Source organism: Melanaphis sacchari, unplaced genomic scaffold (assembly GCF_002803265.2).
Source record: "Melanaphis sacchari strain LSU unplaced genomic scaffold, SCAv2.0 Contig8_pilon_pilon, whole genome shotgun sequence".
Classification (NCBI taxonomy): Eukaryota; Metazoa; Arthropoda; class Insecta; order Hemiptera; family Aphididae; genus Melanaphis; species Melanaphis sacchari.
Genome location: NW_020271635.1, coordinates 2,108,800 through 2,126,227, shown reverse-complemented (window position 1 = coordinate 2,126,227; position 17,428 = coordinate 2,108,800). Strand labels below are relative to the sequence as shown.

The 17,428-nt window shown below is 24.4% G+C and overlaps 1 protein-coding gene across 1 annotated transcript; it reads left to right on the top strand.

The window, feature by feature from the left end:
* The first annotated feature begins 5,661 nt into the window (after nucleotides 1-5,661).
* Nucleotides 5,662-9,698, top strand: LOC112602697 (doublesex- and mab-3-related transcription factor A1-like). The gene is made up of 5 exons (XM_025350911.1): nucleotides 5,662-6,045; nucleotides 6,985-7,123; nucleotides 7,183-7,428; nucleotides 8,700-8,862; nucleotides 9,534-9,698. The coding sequence occupies exons 1-5, from the start codon at nucleotides 5,887-5,889 to the stop codon at nucleotides 9,658-9,660; spliced, it is 834 nt and encodes a 277-aa protein (XP_025206696.1). The 5' UTR covers nucleotides 5,662-5,886; the 3' UTR covers nucleotides 9,661-9,698.
* Nucleotides 9,699-17,428: the final 7,730 nt, after the last annotated feature.

Genomic DNA, 17,428 nt, shown 5'->3' with positions numbered 1-17,428 from the left:
GGCGGTGTCAAGCAAAAATATATTATAATTAAAGCTATCATTTCTATTTTACATATTTTGTTATATATGTATTTTAAATACATATTTTTCAATTAACTAATGAAAATCTAAAAAAAAACCTAATTTTCTTGTCAGGTGGCACTGCTGGGACCTTCCTACTCCGCAATTAAACGTCATTTCCAAAGTGTGATGACACTTACTTTTTGTAACTTGCCGTATAGATTGTATATAGATTATTTTAAATAAAAAAAAAAAAATAATAAAGTACATATTTCACTATTTTATTAAAAAAAAATTTAAAACAATATTTGCCATAAAGGATAATCATTTATACATACTTTATAATATTTAATATGAATTTTTTAGAAGTTAGAAAAATATGGATTAAAATGATCAAATATAAATTACCTATTGAATAATCTATCTACTGCACGTTTCCCAATTATTTGTGTGCTGAGAAAAACTACGTATCGACCGGAATACGCGGAATATTATAGTCAGTTGATGTAAATTCGTTCGTTTGTGTCATGTGTTTTTATCTCGTGTTAATATAGTTAATATGGTTAATATAATATTTTAGACTAGGTACAATTTTTTGTGAAAATTTAATTGAATATGTCTTAATAAATAATGAGTACATTTGCAATTTTTGGTTTTTAATGAAAAATTAAACATTCTAAGGGCATACATGATCATTTTTAAGGGCATAAATGCATGCATATTTTAAGGTTTTTAAGATTGTGAAGTTTCTAGCCTAACTTAGCAGAATAAATTTCCTTCTTGGGTCTTACCTATGTTAATGATTTACTACATACTAATATATGTATACATACACACATATATATATATATTTATTTATTAATAATAGACAAAGTCAAATGACCAATAGTACGGAATGCATATAGATAGAAGAAGGGTAGATGCATAATAAGATTAATTAAGTAGCAGTTATTGTAGTACGGAGCTGGTTTTTAGATTCATTGTGGCTAGACGCATTAAACGATTTAGTGGATGATTACCTACAATTATGATAAATTTGTTACACGCTTGAGTGCAACATAATATATTATACTTATGTGATTATATTATAATTTATAACATTGCGTCTCTATGCTACATATCTATCTACACTTCTATACTAATATCATACAACTGAAGAGTTTATATGTTAAACAAGATAATCTCAAAAACTACTGTACCGACTTAAAATAAAAATGTTCTATAAATAGATTATTTATTGAGATCCTGAGAGTGTTTTTAAACTTATTTTTTAAAACCATATAGATTGTTTCAGGTGGCTCATACAAGGATTTTGTTTTAATTTACGAAAATCGAATAATTATTTGTTATATTTACGTATAATTACATAAGGTTTTTATTGGTTACGGTAATCAATAATAAAAAAAAAAAAAATATTAAATATTAAATTTTCAACAAAAGTCAATGTACCTACTGAAATAATCGATTATTTTTGACGAAAGTTTCAGAAATTGTTCTTAACGATATCAGGAAAATGTAGAGTAGTTTGAATTATGTTTGAAAATCTATAACCAAATGAATATAGCAATGGGCTCATTGTCCATCTTGGTCGAATTAGTTCTAGATGCTTACACAGATGCAGAGTTCCTCGTGAACTAAAACCGAGATACATCGGTATAGCACCGTATTTTACATTAGTTCAGTCTTTTTCGGTGTAGTATGGTTATACAGTTAGTATATTATGTACTATCTAATATTAATAGTTATCTGGTGATTTATCAACTCTTTTTAAACTTGAATTTAATATGTCCATCTTGCTATGATCTATCTTACTCAACGACTAGGTATACGATAAATCTTTTATACAGTAAAGCAACTTTCTTGGTTTTAAAAAGAAAAAATTCTCGTTAATAAAGTATCAGTAACTATACAGAGTGTTTCTACTCAACAAATATTACTATTATTTGGAAATAGTGATATACTTAAGTTTTGTGTGAAAGGGAATCAATAGAAATAAAACTGTGTTTTAAGGTATTTATAATTCCCTAAAAAAAAGTAAATGGAAAAATAATTTTAGTTTACTTCTAAATCCACATTAACTACCATGTATGACAGTGTGAAAGCTTAACCATACATCATTGTCACAGTAACCATCATTTTATATTATTGTCCTCATATTAACAGTTTCTTTAAACTTATGATTACGATGATGATTCTAGTTGTAACTTGTAACAAATGCAACTATCGCGTTTTACTATTATTGAAGTTTATCATTGTATATTCAATAGTTGTGATAGTAAGCTATTAGTTATATTGTCTATATCTTATGTATAATTATGTAATATAATATGTATTATAATTTATAGACTACAGCAGAGGTTTATATTGCCGTACATCGCTATGAAGTATTATTATATTTTATCTAATTTTCATATTATAGGTATGTATTATATATTTTTCAACATAAAATGTGAAATATGTGTATTGTATTACCTTTTTATTAATTTTTTTTTGTTTTATTAAAATAGAAAATTTATAATCTGTAACATGTGTACAATAATCAAATAAGATACATGATATGAATAATAATTTACAAAATGATATTAGCACCAGGAGGAGACTGTTCAGTGATATAATCCTCAAAAATATAATTAAACAGGCAACTAAAATTTTTTTGATAAATACTTATGAATTATATATTATATTATATTTTTAAACTTTTTCTAAAAAAATATTAAGTCACTGATATCTCTCTTTAAAATTTGGGATTACCATTTCTAATAAAAATTTATTCGACATTCTTACAGGACTTATTCAAATGTTTGTATTACGGAGCAGCAGTATAAAAATGATTTCCCGATATTTCACGTATAGAAAAATTAAAATTGAAATTATTTTGTTGGTTATCAATTAGTTCACTACTGATTGAATTTGATTGATGATTTTTAGAATTATTCTGATGTTCTTGAGGAATGTATTAGTAAAATAGGATCTCCAAATTTTTCTTTATATACATTTCTGTTTGGAAAGTATGATCATTGAATATGCTTGGCGAAGTGTCCAAAATAAAAAATGTTTTTCATTATTTTATCATTATTTCGCATCCATGTTACATTCTTATTTTGTTATTATCTATTATTATTACTTACCTGTCAATATATTTTGTTCTAACTGCGGAGAATTAGTGTTATTTAGCAGCACACGGTGACGTCTATCAAACATTATGATTTTCAATATGAGTTTTATAATTATCTTTTCGACTTTACCACAAGCGACCAAATGGCACTTCGATTTTATTTTGTTTGTTGCTAAATAAGAAAAAATCACTATTCCCATGCGGATTTTGCCAATACCATGGTATATTTATTTTTAAATTTAAGTTATTAGAAATTTAAAAAAACCCTTGTTTTTGGCGTGAGAAATAAAATATAAATTTTGAATACTACGTATTTGGGCCACTTATTATAATGATCATTATGATGGTGATATTCGTTAGAAATATCTTCTAGGCCGTTTTTGTGTCTACAGAATATCGGATAATGTAGCGGTATTAATATAATAATATAACTTCACCTATAATTTACTATAAAAATCAATAAAATTCAATGAAATTGTACTAAAAAAAATAAAAAAAAAATGTAACTTTTACCACAGAAAATGATTGCAAATCGTTGAAATTATATGACACATGATAACATATTCAGCTAATCGGATTTGCTTTGTATTATTTTGAATACAAGCAAATTATTAGTCGATAATTATATATTTTACACACATTTTTATAGTTATTTTAGTTAATTTAACAGACTTAAGAATTATAATAATAGGTTTAACCAAAAATATAATAATTATATTACATAACAATAATTCATGTATAAATAACAATAAACGAATTTGTATTTTATTCTTTTATTTTATTATACTGCGAAAAAATAATATATTTCTAAGAAAGCAATATTTGTTATATCTCATATTTGTTCAAAATGAATGTAATTTCAAAATATTTGATATTTTTATATGTATTTGGTATTAGAGTTGAATAAAATGTTATTTATTCGCATAAAAAATTCAAATAATTTAAAAAAATAATAATTTAATTAAAAATGTATTAGAATAGTTTTCAGACATAATACTGAGTTCTAAATTATATACAAAAATAAATAGATAGATGAGACATGTGCCATATTTCTATAAAAAGTATCTGTTTAATCTTATGATATTTATTATAATATCCACCAATCAAAGAAATATTTTTACTTTATAATACACCACTGTTGTCATTATGTTCCGACAAAAGATTATTTTCAATGCAACTATCAACCATGACTAATTTAGTAAAATGTAACAAACTATCAGACAATATGTTTAAAAAAAGAATTATTTTGAAATATTGTTTAAAAATGTAGTGATAAGTATAATGCTATTTATTAATAATTAAATTATAATTATATTATGTTACAATAAGATTTATTGAAATTTGCTATAGATACTATTTTTATTTTTGTTATTATTTAGGTGCTACTATTTATTTTTATTATAGTTATTACAAAATTATTACCTACTATAAATTAATATTATTACAAGTATCTAATTAAAAAAAAATAAAATAATTATACGTATTTCTACTTATATAATTTTTCACCTTCTTCTATAACTCTATCTATAGTTTTGTATTTGTTTAATATTAATTTATAATTTTTTTGCATTTATTTGACATAAAAATTAAATTTCTTATCTTGTAAGTTAAAATACAACGCTAATTTTCATTTTAATATTTACATGTTTCAAATCAGTAAATTACCAACCAATGTCCAATTAAATAAAAATAACGAAAATTATTCGAATAGTTGTGAGAAATTCATCTGAGTAATAGTTTATTTGAATAAATTTTATTTAAATAATGCTTTATTTTATTTGATATAGTGTTATATATATAATAATGATTTATTTATATTATTTTTTTCTCTGAATACTTACAAATAAAAGGTGTAACAAAAATATTTAATATTTATATATCTTATATAATAGTGATAAAGATAAAGAAGTTATAAATAGATTATGTATCATATATAGGTATTTACTTAAATAAAAATAAGTTATCTACATGTATACAAATTTTTTTTGTTATAAATAAATACACAAATATAAAAACGTCGAACCATATATGCATGACTGTAAATTAACGAGTTTTGAGTACTTATTCCTATAAAATGAATAAATGAATATATTTTTATACTTATTACCTATTTTTTTTCAAAATAGAAGAATTAAGGTATAAATATATAGATAAAATCAAATATTTTCATTATATTATGAAGAATTGATTTTCTTTTCATGTGATTGCTATCATTATTTCGAAATTTTTAAGTGCTCTAAGTACTCTTACTCCAAAAAATGGTTGTTTTAGTGTAAGACCAATACAATATTACATGTCAACCATAAATTATTTAGATTATTTTTTAGTTATAGTCTCAATATATTGTATTACAATATCATGTATATGTTTACTTTTTGGTTGAATTTTGTTTTATCGACGATGATAATAGATTATTCATATTTGTGTTTAAAAAAATACTCATGTCACAAAATATGATTAATTCTATGACTTTCGTGTTATTATTATACATTTCTAATAATACAATTTTACAATTCGTACACAAATGGCATGTATGATGTGTTTTATTAAGATGGCTTTGCTTATTTTTACTATTAAAGTATTACCTATATGTATGCACACTACATATAGTACACATATATAGTATACATATATAGGCGAGGCTATACGATGACATTGACGATCTCAGGCTTGAGACTGACCAATGACAAACTAGCTCCGCCCCATAAAATCTCGCATCACTTTGCTACCGTACCGAGGTCATCGACGATCATCATTCTGCTGACAGCAATATGGACAGCTCCGAAGGAAGACGACCAAAGTGCGCACGATGTAGGAACCACGGCGTTATATCGTGGTTGAAGGGTCACAAAAAAAGGTGCTCATACAAAGAGTGCGTGTGCCCGAAATGCAATCTTATAGCTGAAAGACAGCGGGTCATGGCTGCTCAAGTAAGTCGGCAAAAATTATTTTTATTACTTTTTTCAATCATTATTGGTTTCTGTAACATTTATAATATCTGCACGTTTAATGCGTTATTTTAAAATCAATTTTTTGTTTAAATTCTTCGAGTATGAATTTTATATCAGTTAACTATTTAAAGGTATATTTTGAACATTTTTGATTCTGTCCAGTATAGCATATACGTATTATCAGTTATATTGTGACCAAAAAAACACATTTTTCATTTAATAAAATGTTCATAGACTTTATTCATAAACTCATTACTATTCTAAAATCATTAAATAATTTAGTATATTTTCTATGATATGAATTATTGTTTTTTCTATTTTACATTTTTAAAATTATGTTTTTTTTTTTAAATTACTAATAATTGAAAAAAAAATTATATATTTTTGTATCCTATTATTTAAAAAAAAATATATATGACTGATATTTATTCATTATAAATACCATTGACTATTAAACTTAAAATTAACGTAAATATAATTTTCAATAAAATAAAATAATATTTCAGACCATATTTTATTACAATATTGTATTAGCAAGTTTAAAAATTAAAGTATGTTTAATTTTCGCAAGCAAATAAATTTAATTCCAATTTCTGATTTTTAATTTTATGCATCATGAATATTATCTATTTATTTTTATATAAATTGCTACACAGTAAATGACAACGATTTTAATTTAATTTTAAACAGTTATAATGTATTTACTATTTATACGTATTAGTGCTTACATTATTAAATTGATTATTTTTTAGTAATATTATATAATAATATGATCATATAAATTAATTAAAAATTATTGATAGTTTATTAGTTATTACTTATTTATTATATAATATAAATATTTAGATTTTGTAATTTATTTTATGATAGCAGTATATTTTTTAATAAAATAAATTGATGTAAATTAATAATTTAAAGGTGGCATTAAAAAGGCAACAAGCGGCCGAGGATGCCATAGCATTGGGATTGGCTTCGGTTACTTCCGGAACTAAATACGGATGCTTACCACAAGGTCCCATATTTGGTATAACTGTTCCCACATCCAAGTCTCCTGTTGGTACGTAAATTGATATTTTAAATAATTAAGATGGTATAAATTGTCGAGTACATTTTTAGCAAAAGAAGAAACTGCTCGACCTGAAGAAAATTCGACAGCGACTTTACAGACATCAGATGGGACTAAGGGAGTTGTACCACCAGGTTCTCTCGATTTGCTTTGTCGATTATTTCCAGAGAAAAAACGATCGGTCCTAGAGCTGGTACTTCGTCGTTGTGAACATGATTTATTGAAAGCTATTGAGCATTGTGTACCTTTATGCAAGTCTTTGGCAGTTACTCCGAAATCTCGGAAGACCAGCACAGGTAAATACGTCTAATATCTTTTAACTTATAATGTGGTGTATTTTAGTTTCTCATTGTAGTGAGAATATTTTGGTTTTTCAAAATGGTATGTAGTTTTTATTTTTTTGCTTGCAGCATGATTGGTAAAAATATAGAAATAAGTTGAAAATTTTCTTTAATTTATGACGTTAAGACTATAATACTTTCCTAGTGATCAATTTTATCTAGTTGGTATTTTAGTTAGTCGAAAGTAAGAAAATTTAAATACTTTTTAATTTTTATCAATAATTATTAAGAATAATCGAAATACCATGAAACTATTGAAACTACAAAAATAATTACGTTAAAATCGTTACACTAGTTTTCAAAAAACTAATTTTTTTTTGTGTAATTCGAAAGTGAATAATTATATAAAAACTTAAAATTTTCACCAAATATTTATAAAAGCATTTTCTAGACATGATATTATCTTCAATGTATTTTAAATCTTTTTAATGAATATTTAATATGTTGAGGTATTTTTGTTTTTTGTTTGTTTGTTTTTTTTTTTAATTTACTTTAATTACAAATTATTTTGTTATTAATAATTCATCTAATATTTAATTTTAATACCTAAGTTTTGAAAATATAAATATTTAAGACACAAAATTCTACAAGATTTTATGTAAGTCATATCATAAGTTGTTCTCACAACTTCTAATGGCTACAAGTAAGAAGTTACAGTAATTTAAAAATATATAAGATAAATATAGGTATACTCTATTTTATATTATACCAGCGTTTGAAACTTTTAAATTAGACATTTAGACAAACAATAACAAATATAGATGTTTTATTGACTTGTTATATTAAAAAAAAAAAAATACTAATTGTAGAGACTTGAAACATTTTCAAGTACATATATATGTATCATTATTTTATTATACAATACTATCATCAAAATATTTTAATTAATTCTAAAATATCTATACCGTGAACCTATTCCATCATTCAACAGTTTGTCTTGATTGATAAATTAAAATATACAAAATTTTTGTTAAAAATTTCATCAATTTACAAAATTACGTTAATACTAATAATTAATAAATAATAATTTAAATATAATATAAGATACATTATATTTAAAAATAGCTGATCTCAGTCTTTTTTTGAAGAATGTTTTATCATTGGTTGTAATTTTATACATCTATTTTAGTGATATAGGTACTTAATATCAAAGTGTATTCAGTATTTACTATACGTATAGTAGGGGCTGCTACTCAGATTTTTTTACATGAATACTTTTTTTTTAGATAAGGTTGATACACCTCAGACTGCTGCTATTAGTTCTGCATTTATGCCTTGGGGTTTACACCGTGAACCACCAGTGGCTCATCAAAATACACGGAGGCAGCTGGCCACTAGATTGACTTATCATGTACCAGAACCGACAACTACGTTATTTCACCACTTTCGGTAAATATTTACACCATAACATTTTTTTTTAAACTTAATTTTACTATTTCGAGTATTTTTCTAATTATTGATTTCTTGACAATTAAAAATGGTTTTTGTATTTTATTTTGATTATGTAAAAATATTGGTGAGAAAATAAAAACTTTATATATCAAATATTGAGAGTGTACATTTTACTCTTTAATTGCAGTTAAATATAAACTGTACATAAACAAAATATAACAGGGGTAATTTAATAAGTTATGATTATTTTGAAATTTTTTTTTTCGAATATTTTAATTTGTTTTAATCGGTTGATTTATTTTTAAGAAAATATTTCGATTGAAGGCTAAAAGAATATTTTGAAATTTTTATGTAATGTATACACAATTGAACCAATATTTTTTGATTTAAGTCTTTAGATACCTATAGACTAAATTAAACCAAATTTAAACATAATTATAGATCTGTGATATTAATTTTATCTTGTTTAATATTATTACTAACCCTCTAAATTTTACCAAACCTAACGGGGGAATTTTATCCAAAATATTAAAATACTTTAATATTGATATAAAATCGAACTGTGTTGTTTTATGTTACTTAATTCATTTTTTTATTTTTATATAGAGAGATATTTTTTAATATATATACTAATTAGATATATTGAATGAGAGATTTTGTATTTTTAGGACTCAATCTACTGGAGTTTCGTGTGGACCGCCTTTTTATTTGCCGCCGTTTTTGCTAGAATCAGCTGAATCATGTCATGTAGCCAATTGCGCTGAATGTGCATCAGCTGCAGCTCAACAGATATAATATCATCATCACTTTTAATATATTCAATTAAAATGTATAAAAATATAGTTATTTGTATAAGTTTGTAACTTGTTTATTAATTTTAAGTTGTATAAAATATGAATCTAATAAATAAATACAGTATATTATGTAATATATTATTATACTTGCATATTACCTAATACATTATAATATACTTCTGATTGGCTAGCAATTAAACTAATTTTATTCTTTAAGTTCATTGAACTTGGAACACAAATTAAAATGTTCCTTCCTACACTGTTTTTTGACAGAGTCAAATTAATAAAGTACAGATAAATGATGACAACTCGATAAAAGTATGGGTTAGCTAACAATAGTGCTTTTGGCAGGAAACAAAAGAATTTCTGGACTATCTTCAAAATGGTTTGAAACGTTTCTCGAAAAGTTATATTTGTGTTTGTACGTGCACGTCTATCCACTTTGACGAGTTTTCGAATATTATTGTGAATGATTTGAATAGGTACGTAATTTATTAATGTGACTACAAAATGATTTCGTAAATACGTATTGATCGCAGTTGTTTTGAAACGGAATACGATATTTTAGATGTAAAATTAACAGTTTTATTTATGTCTTAAATTACTATCCAATTGAAACCATTATTGTTTTAGGTCACATCATGTCGGTAAAAGATGTACCTATCATAATTTGAATAATGTTCGAATTGGTATTCAATAATATTATTCATGCAATATATTATTTTACTGGGATCATATATCTTAAAATGATTATAATGATAATTTAATAAAATGAACGATACTTATGTTTTATAAATAATTGTTCTTTGTTTATCATTGAATATCAAAAACTTGGATTTTAAATATATCAGTGAATTACTGTATACAAATCACGAGTTCTATTACCAATATCAATCAAAATGGTTAACATTAACATCTGTGGTTTGTGTACACAACGCGGCACGACAAAATTAAAATTGTAAATGCGTATGATAATGAAAATATTTAAAAAAAAAACCATATTATATACTATCCATCACATTGTGGCATTGCACATCATTATAATTGTGATATTACATGAGAAGTAAAACCAAAATAATGTCTTAAATCAGGTAAAAGACTTGTGTAGTGACGTCTTACAACGTAAATTTCGGCGTGATCGCGACCAGCATAATAGTTTTCTGCACAAAAATGACGTCTTATTCCTATCGTATTAAATAATATATATCGACTTGGTGCATGCGCAAGGACTGTCAAAATATGTATGATAATATGACATTCGTCAGAGTTTGGTATAATTGCCCGGTGTCGATGTATAAACCATCTGGCACAGACATCATCATGTACATCGGTTGGCGCGAGAGAGGTGACTGGATTTGAGGGGCGGGCAGGGCGGAGGGAGGAGAGACCTAACAAAAACTAAGACGTCGAGAAAAAAAATTTCAACAAGTACTATCACGTATATATATTATTGCCACCGCCATCGCGTAAGTATATAATATATATTAGTAGTATAGTCTTCGACGAACCCTCGGGGGTCGACTGCAAATTCAAAAACAAACACCGTCGCCGTGGTAGTACTATCAATCAGATCCACCGGCGGCGACGTTGAATTTATATATATATATACATATGAATTATATACATACACTTGTGTGTTTGTACGGTCGTATAAGATTTCATATGTGTATTTAATAAAATATAATATAGTATGTGTGTGTGTGTTTGGATATCGCGTTAACGTCGCGGGTAACTTAATAGTTGCGTGTGTTTACATTCAATTTCACGGGACGTTTGATCGAATAACCGGCCTTATATTCCACCAACTCCTTGTGAACTCGCAGACGAAAACGGATTTCCTCGTCCGTCCAGGGACAAATGATTTTTAATTCCACGACACCACGCGTGTAATTGATATACCTATGGGGATCGAGATTCTTCTATACGTTTACTTTTTTCCTTTTTCTTTTATTATTATTATTTTTTATCGCTCTATCCTTGTCAAACGGCCGAAACGACGTCATATGAGAGAAACCCGCACTTATTATTTCATCCCCTCGGAGGAATCGCCGAAAAATCACACAGACCGGGTGGTCCATTAGCTGTTGCCCGGCCGCCGTTACGCCGTAGGTCTGATTGACGGCTACTGACACCCGTTTGACACACGTTTAGAACAAATGCGACTTGTCTGATGTAAGGAAAAAACAAAAACACCGCATGGAAATAATAATATTTGTAGTTGTTTATTTATAATGAAGGCAAATGTTCGGATAAAAGGAAATGTGTTTTTAAATGTGTTTACCGATTAGTCGATGCCTCATCTGCTGTCCAAATAGTGTACAAAATGCATTGGCATTAATGTAACGGAATCTCACATTTACATGTTTTTTTGTTTATATGCGGCTCAGTTTCGAATAAAAGTGTTTTGCATATACAAGACATCATAATAACTCAGTTTTTATCAAACCAAAGTCGCAGTGAATGCATAATATAATATAAGTTTGGTACACGATATTTTATTATATAATATTGGAAGCTTACAAAAATGTAATTTATTTATTCGAAACTAAATTAACTGGTAAATATTAAATTCATAGAAATACTGTACATTATTATTTATTTTTTTTTATTAGTAAAACTAATTTTTTAATTTTTGGAATCGTAAAATATAATATTTATGTATTTTTATTTTGTAAAATTATTTAAGTATTAAAAAGAAGTTTATTTTAAATTTGGTTACAGTTCATTCTATACATTTTTATGAAAAAAAAAAAAAAAATAACGAAAAATAATTAGCCAAAAATCAAAACCTATCAAAAATCAGTTTAATAGTTTATATTATTAACGTAATATTAATATAATATTAATTGACTTGTTAATAATATGAGTATTTTTGAAAACTAATATATTCTTTAAAAGTTAAAATTTATTGTAGATTATTCAAAAATTACATGTAAAATTATGCTAATAATTAATAACAAAATATATTGTATGTATTTTAAAAAAAAATAATTAAAAATGTTTTCATTAAAAAATACGCAAGCTCAAAAATAGTTTTTTTTATTTATTGAAACAAGTAGGTATTTTAAATATAAGGATTATATTGAATTATTAAAATTTTGTTTTTTTTTTTTTAAATTCAAATTTATAACTTCTTTGACGATTTAAATAAATTAAAAAATTTAATTAATTGAAAAACGCTGCTCCACGATAATTGAATTGTTAAAGTACGTACCTACTAAAAATTAACAATATAATACTAATCTCATAAATATCTTTAAATTTGCTACAAAATCTAAAAATAGCTAGTCATTGTATGCAAATATATGCAAAATACGTCTACAGATTTAAAATCGAGACTTCATAAATGGAGTTAATGTAATATTTTGATATAATTCGAGTTAAAATACGTAGTAATAAACATCCAAGTTCTAAAAATTATTATTTAATAATATATTATGTTGAAGTTTAACTAAAAAATTTGAAATATTTTTAAGCGAAGTTCAAGTAATGGCGATAGTAAAAAATATAAATATATTCATAGCAGAAAGGAAATTCGAATTAATATTTAATTAATAATTTATGATGTATATTATATACTACATAGTGTTGAAATTGTATTTTCTTATAATTCAAAATAAATAACAAAATATTTATTTCTATTAAGATGTCAAAATTATCTAAAAATATTTTTTAACCATCCAGATTCTAGATCTGTTTTGCTATCAGGAATCACTTTTAACGTTAAAATGTGAATGCGTAGACACATAAAAACACTCAAATCATTATAAAACCAATAGTTAATACAATAATAATTTCCCTCAGAATCTATATCTTGTATAAAATGTAGCTCATAAAATGATGGTAATATTAATGTTATACATTTTTATTTTAGATTCTGAGCGAAGCGATGAATGTATTAATTATACAATGATGTGTTTTTTTTTTTATGAATACAGAATAAGTTTTTGATAAAATGTTCCAATTTTCAAAAATAAGAGTGATTTATATTTTAAAGAGGTCAAACTTTTAAAAATTCCCAATATTTATTTTTATAATTGGAGAAAATAAATAAAAAATTAATGAAGAACGGAATTTTTTTTTAAATCTCAAAATGTACAAAGATAATTATTTTTTTATAGAAATTTTAAGTTTTAATTTGGACGAAATTACTTATTTCAATGACAAATAATGAATCGTTAATTATTTTTTAATAAATTTATAAACATTATTTATGGAAACTTAAACATTTATGTATTTTATATTATTATGAATTTTACTATATTATGTAATAAGATTTTTGATTTATTTTAAAATATTATCTATTTTTAGATAATATGAATCTATTTTACAGTTTTATAGTATTTATAAAAAGATGATTTTGAGTTATTTAAGTTGATATAATATGGTATAGGTATATTTATTATTATAATGATTAAATACTAATAATATAATAAATTCAGTATTTTTGGAAAAAAAAATATATTTATTAACTAAAATATTAAAAGTAAAATAATTGATTTAAATAGCAATATCAAAAAAACTTAGTGATATAGGCTGGTAAACCGTTTTCTTCAGAATCGTTTTTCATATGAAATAATATGTCATTGAATTTAAATTTAAAACAATTTTAATAGTGACCCATTCAACATCTAATGTATAGCAGTTCGGTATCCACTAACCTACTTTTTTGTCTTTGTGGTAATTTAAGTCATACAAATATTTTATGTTCATATTATGTAATGGTAATTTATATTTGAACTAGCAAAACATAAATATAAAATCAAGATAAAACAAATTTATGTATATTTATTTAAGGCATGTTATAACTATAAAACATAGGTTGTTTTGAATAAATATAGTTTAATTAAAATATAATTTTAAAGATTTATGTGAAAATGAGAACTATACGAAGGTATATAGAATGATTAAAAAAATTATTTAAGAATTTAAATAACGTAATGCTATTCAAAATTATTAGTTCTAAATATTTAAGAAATGATTAATCATTTTTTGAGCGTTATATTATATAATGGAAATCAAATTTTAAATATATTCTTCTGACCTAAATTTACGTTAAAGAACTCTAGCATCCTTTGACCACACCCCATTTTCACTCTAGGCGATAAAAGTATAAAACGTTAGGCGACACATCAAAATATCACAGTAAGAATATTATAGTCATTATATCCTCGACAAAATATTCTAAAATAAAAATATCCCCAGAAAAATATTTTATAACAAAATATTCTGCATAAATATAATTCAAAACTTTAATATCAGCGAAATCTATTATAAAAGTTGTGATTGTAATTAAAATACTCGCACTTTATCCAAAGTGATATGTGTAAATCGTTCTTTTGATAATGGCAACGTGTATCATAAGCTATCGTATTCACTTTATTTAATTTACCTTATGATATGAATTTTGAAATTGCGCATTTTTTTCTCTATAAGTTGCTTATTCAGTTTAAAAATATTCTAAATTATATGTTTCGTATTCTAATAGTGATTATAGTCTGTTATGAAATATTTTTCCTAGGATTATTTTCAATGGGATAATATTTGATTTTTAGATGTTTTGTTGAGAATATTATGGTTAGAATATTTTTATCGGGGTATATTGACGTTTAATTAATTATTATCCTTGGTACACAAAGTAAGATAAACAAAAACTATTCATTAGAATTATGATTCAGACATATAAAAATGTTTCAAAGACTCACTTAAAAATTTGCAAGAAAAAGAGTATTTTTTTATATGAAAAAAAGTTGATATTGTACAGGATACTTCTTTAATATTTTAGCATAGCGTTTTGATTCTACGTTAAAATATCTCGATAAAAATATTCTATATGAAGTTAACAGTTTGTGTACTGAGGATAATAGGTCTATTTTTCAATAGGTTTGGGTTTGGATAATATGTGTTGAATATGAAGCATAGTACGATTAGAAAATTATATTAATTAATCGACATTTTATTTATTTTTAAAGTATCTGATTATAATAAGTGTTAGATTAAATGTAAAATACGTACATAAATTTTATAGTTTTGTAAAAATATTTTTAAGGATATTGGTCATTGAATTTATGACATATAGACATACCAGAAACTAATTATTTGAATTTTAATATAGAAATAACAAATTTTTCAAAAAAAATTATCTACTTAATAATTTACAGTGAAAATGTTGATACTCATTTAATAAAAAAAGAATGTATAGCCACAGATTAAACTTTATATTATATAAAACATTTTAGTGTTAGAAAATATTATTCTTCAGACTATATATTTAAAAGTTTTAAAAATTGGAATTTTATTAAATTATTAAAATAAATAATGGTGTGTAAATGATTAATGAATCATTTTGTAAATTATATACGTAAAATGCGTATACAATATTTACACGTGTCTGGTATTTGTATAATATCTAAAAATAATATTAAGTATTTTATTTTTAATGCAAATGTATAATGGCTTAAAATTTATTTAGAGCTGTATTGTATAATAAAATATTGATTGTCGCTATAATAAGGAAATAAAAGTAAAATATTTTATAACGTAATTTAAGTTTAAGCTACATGACTGGGGAAATAACAATTACCTGATACTAGCTTGAAGTCATTTTTAGTTTAGTAATATAAAACATGAATTCTGTTTTGATCGCTATACTATAAAACTAGATGACATTGCAAAAAGATAAAACACGGTTTTGCGTCAATTAAATTGATAACTATATATTTTTTGGTTGGAAGTGATTGTTTAAAGGCAGTTTTGTGGAACGATGAAACAATGGTGTGTTTGGCATTAAAGGCAATAAACACATAAAGTAGGTATTTAATTATATATTTTTCATTTAATTTATGATATGTACCTTTAGTTTAATAAAATCAAGAACATTTTAAGAATCAAGTCGCGGAATGGAGTCAAAAAGTGATGATTTCGATCAAAATATTCGATTTATATGTAATAAATATAATGAAGTATAATAAATTGTTGACGAGATTTACTCGTCACACGGCGTGATGTATAGTCAAACTCGGTACATTCGCGTTTGCGAGGTCAAGCGGGCGCCTGTCTTAATATCATAATAATTTTTGTATGTCTACATACCTAAATACCTAATAATATGATTATTATTAAGACACTGATTTTTATTTAATAAAAAAAAAAAATCGGAATTTGTAAATATTAATTTAGTTTTTTTTTTTTTTTTTGCTAGTGTATGTAATAAAAATATCAAATATTTATAAAACGTTTTTATTCAACAATCATTTTTAATATTTTATATTAAAGAAGAAAACTAAGTATACTGAAAACAAAAATAAACAAACGAACGAAAATAACTATACTCTATAGTCACTAGAATAGATTGTAAAATAATATATGGTGATGTAAAAAATTCATATTTATATCTCCCACAGAATAATTATTATGTTGTGTTAGTGTTAATACTGTATAAAGGTATAAAGCATTTAACAAAATATGTTTATCTATTAATTATTGGTAAAATATTTAATAGTAATTTATTACACGATTGTGACGACAATAGATTTAACGGATGAATAACCAGCTATAGAAGCACACTCGCAACCAGCAAGCACCGTAGTACATACATATAATAGTGTCTCGAGAACAAAACATAATTTACACTTAATGTTTATTTCAAAATTTTTCTAAACGACATCACATATATTATTATTATTTACGTTTAGCGTGAAAAACCTACGCACTAGTGAAATAATAATAATCATAAAAAAAAATCATCAATGGAGACACAGCACTGTGTA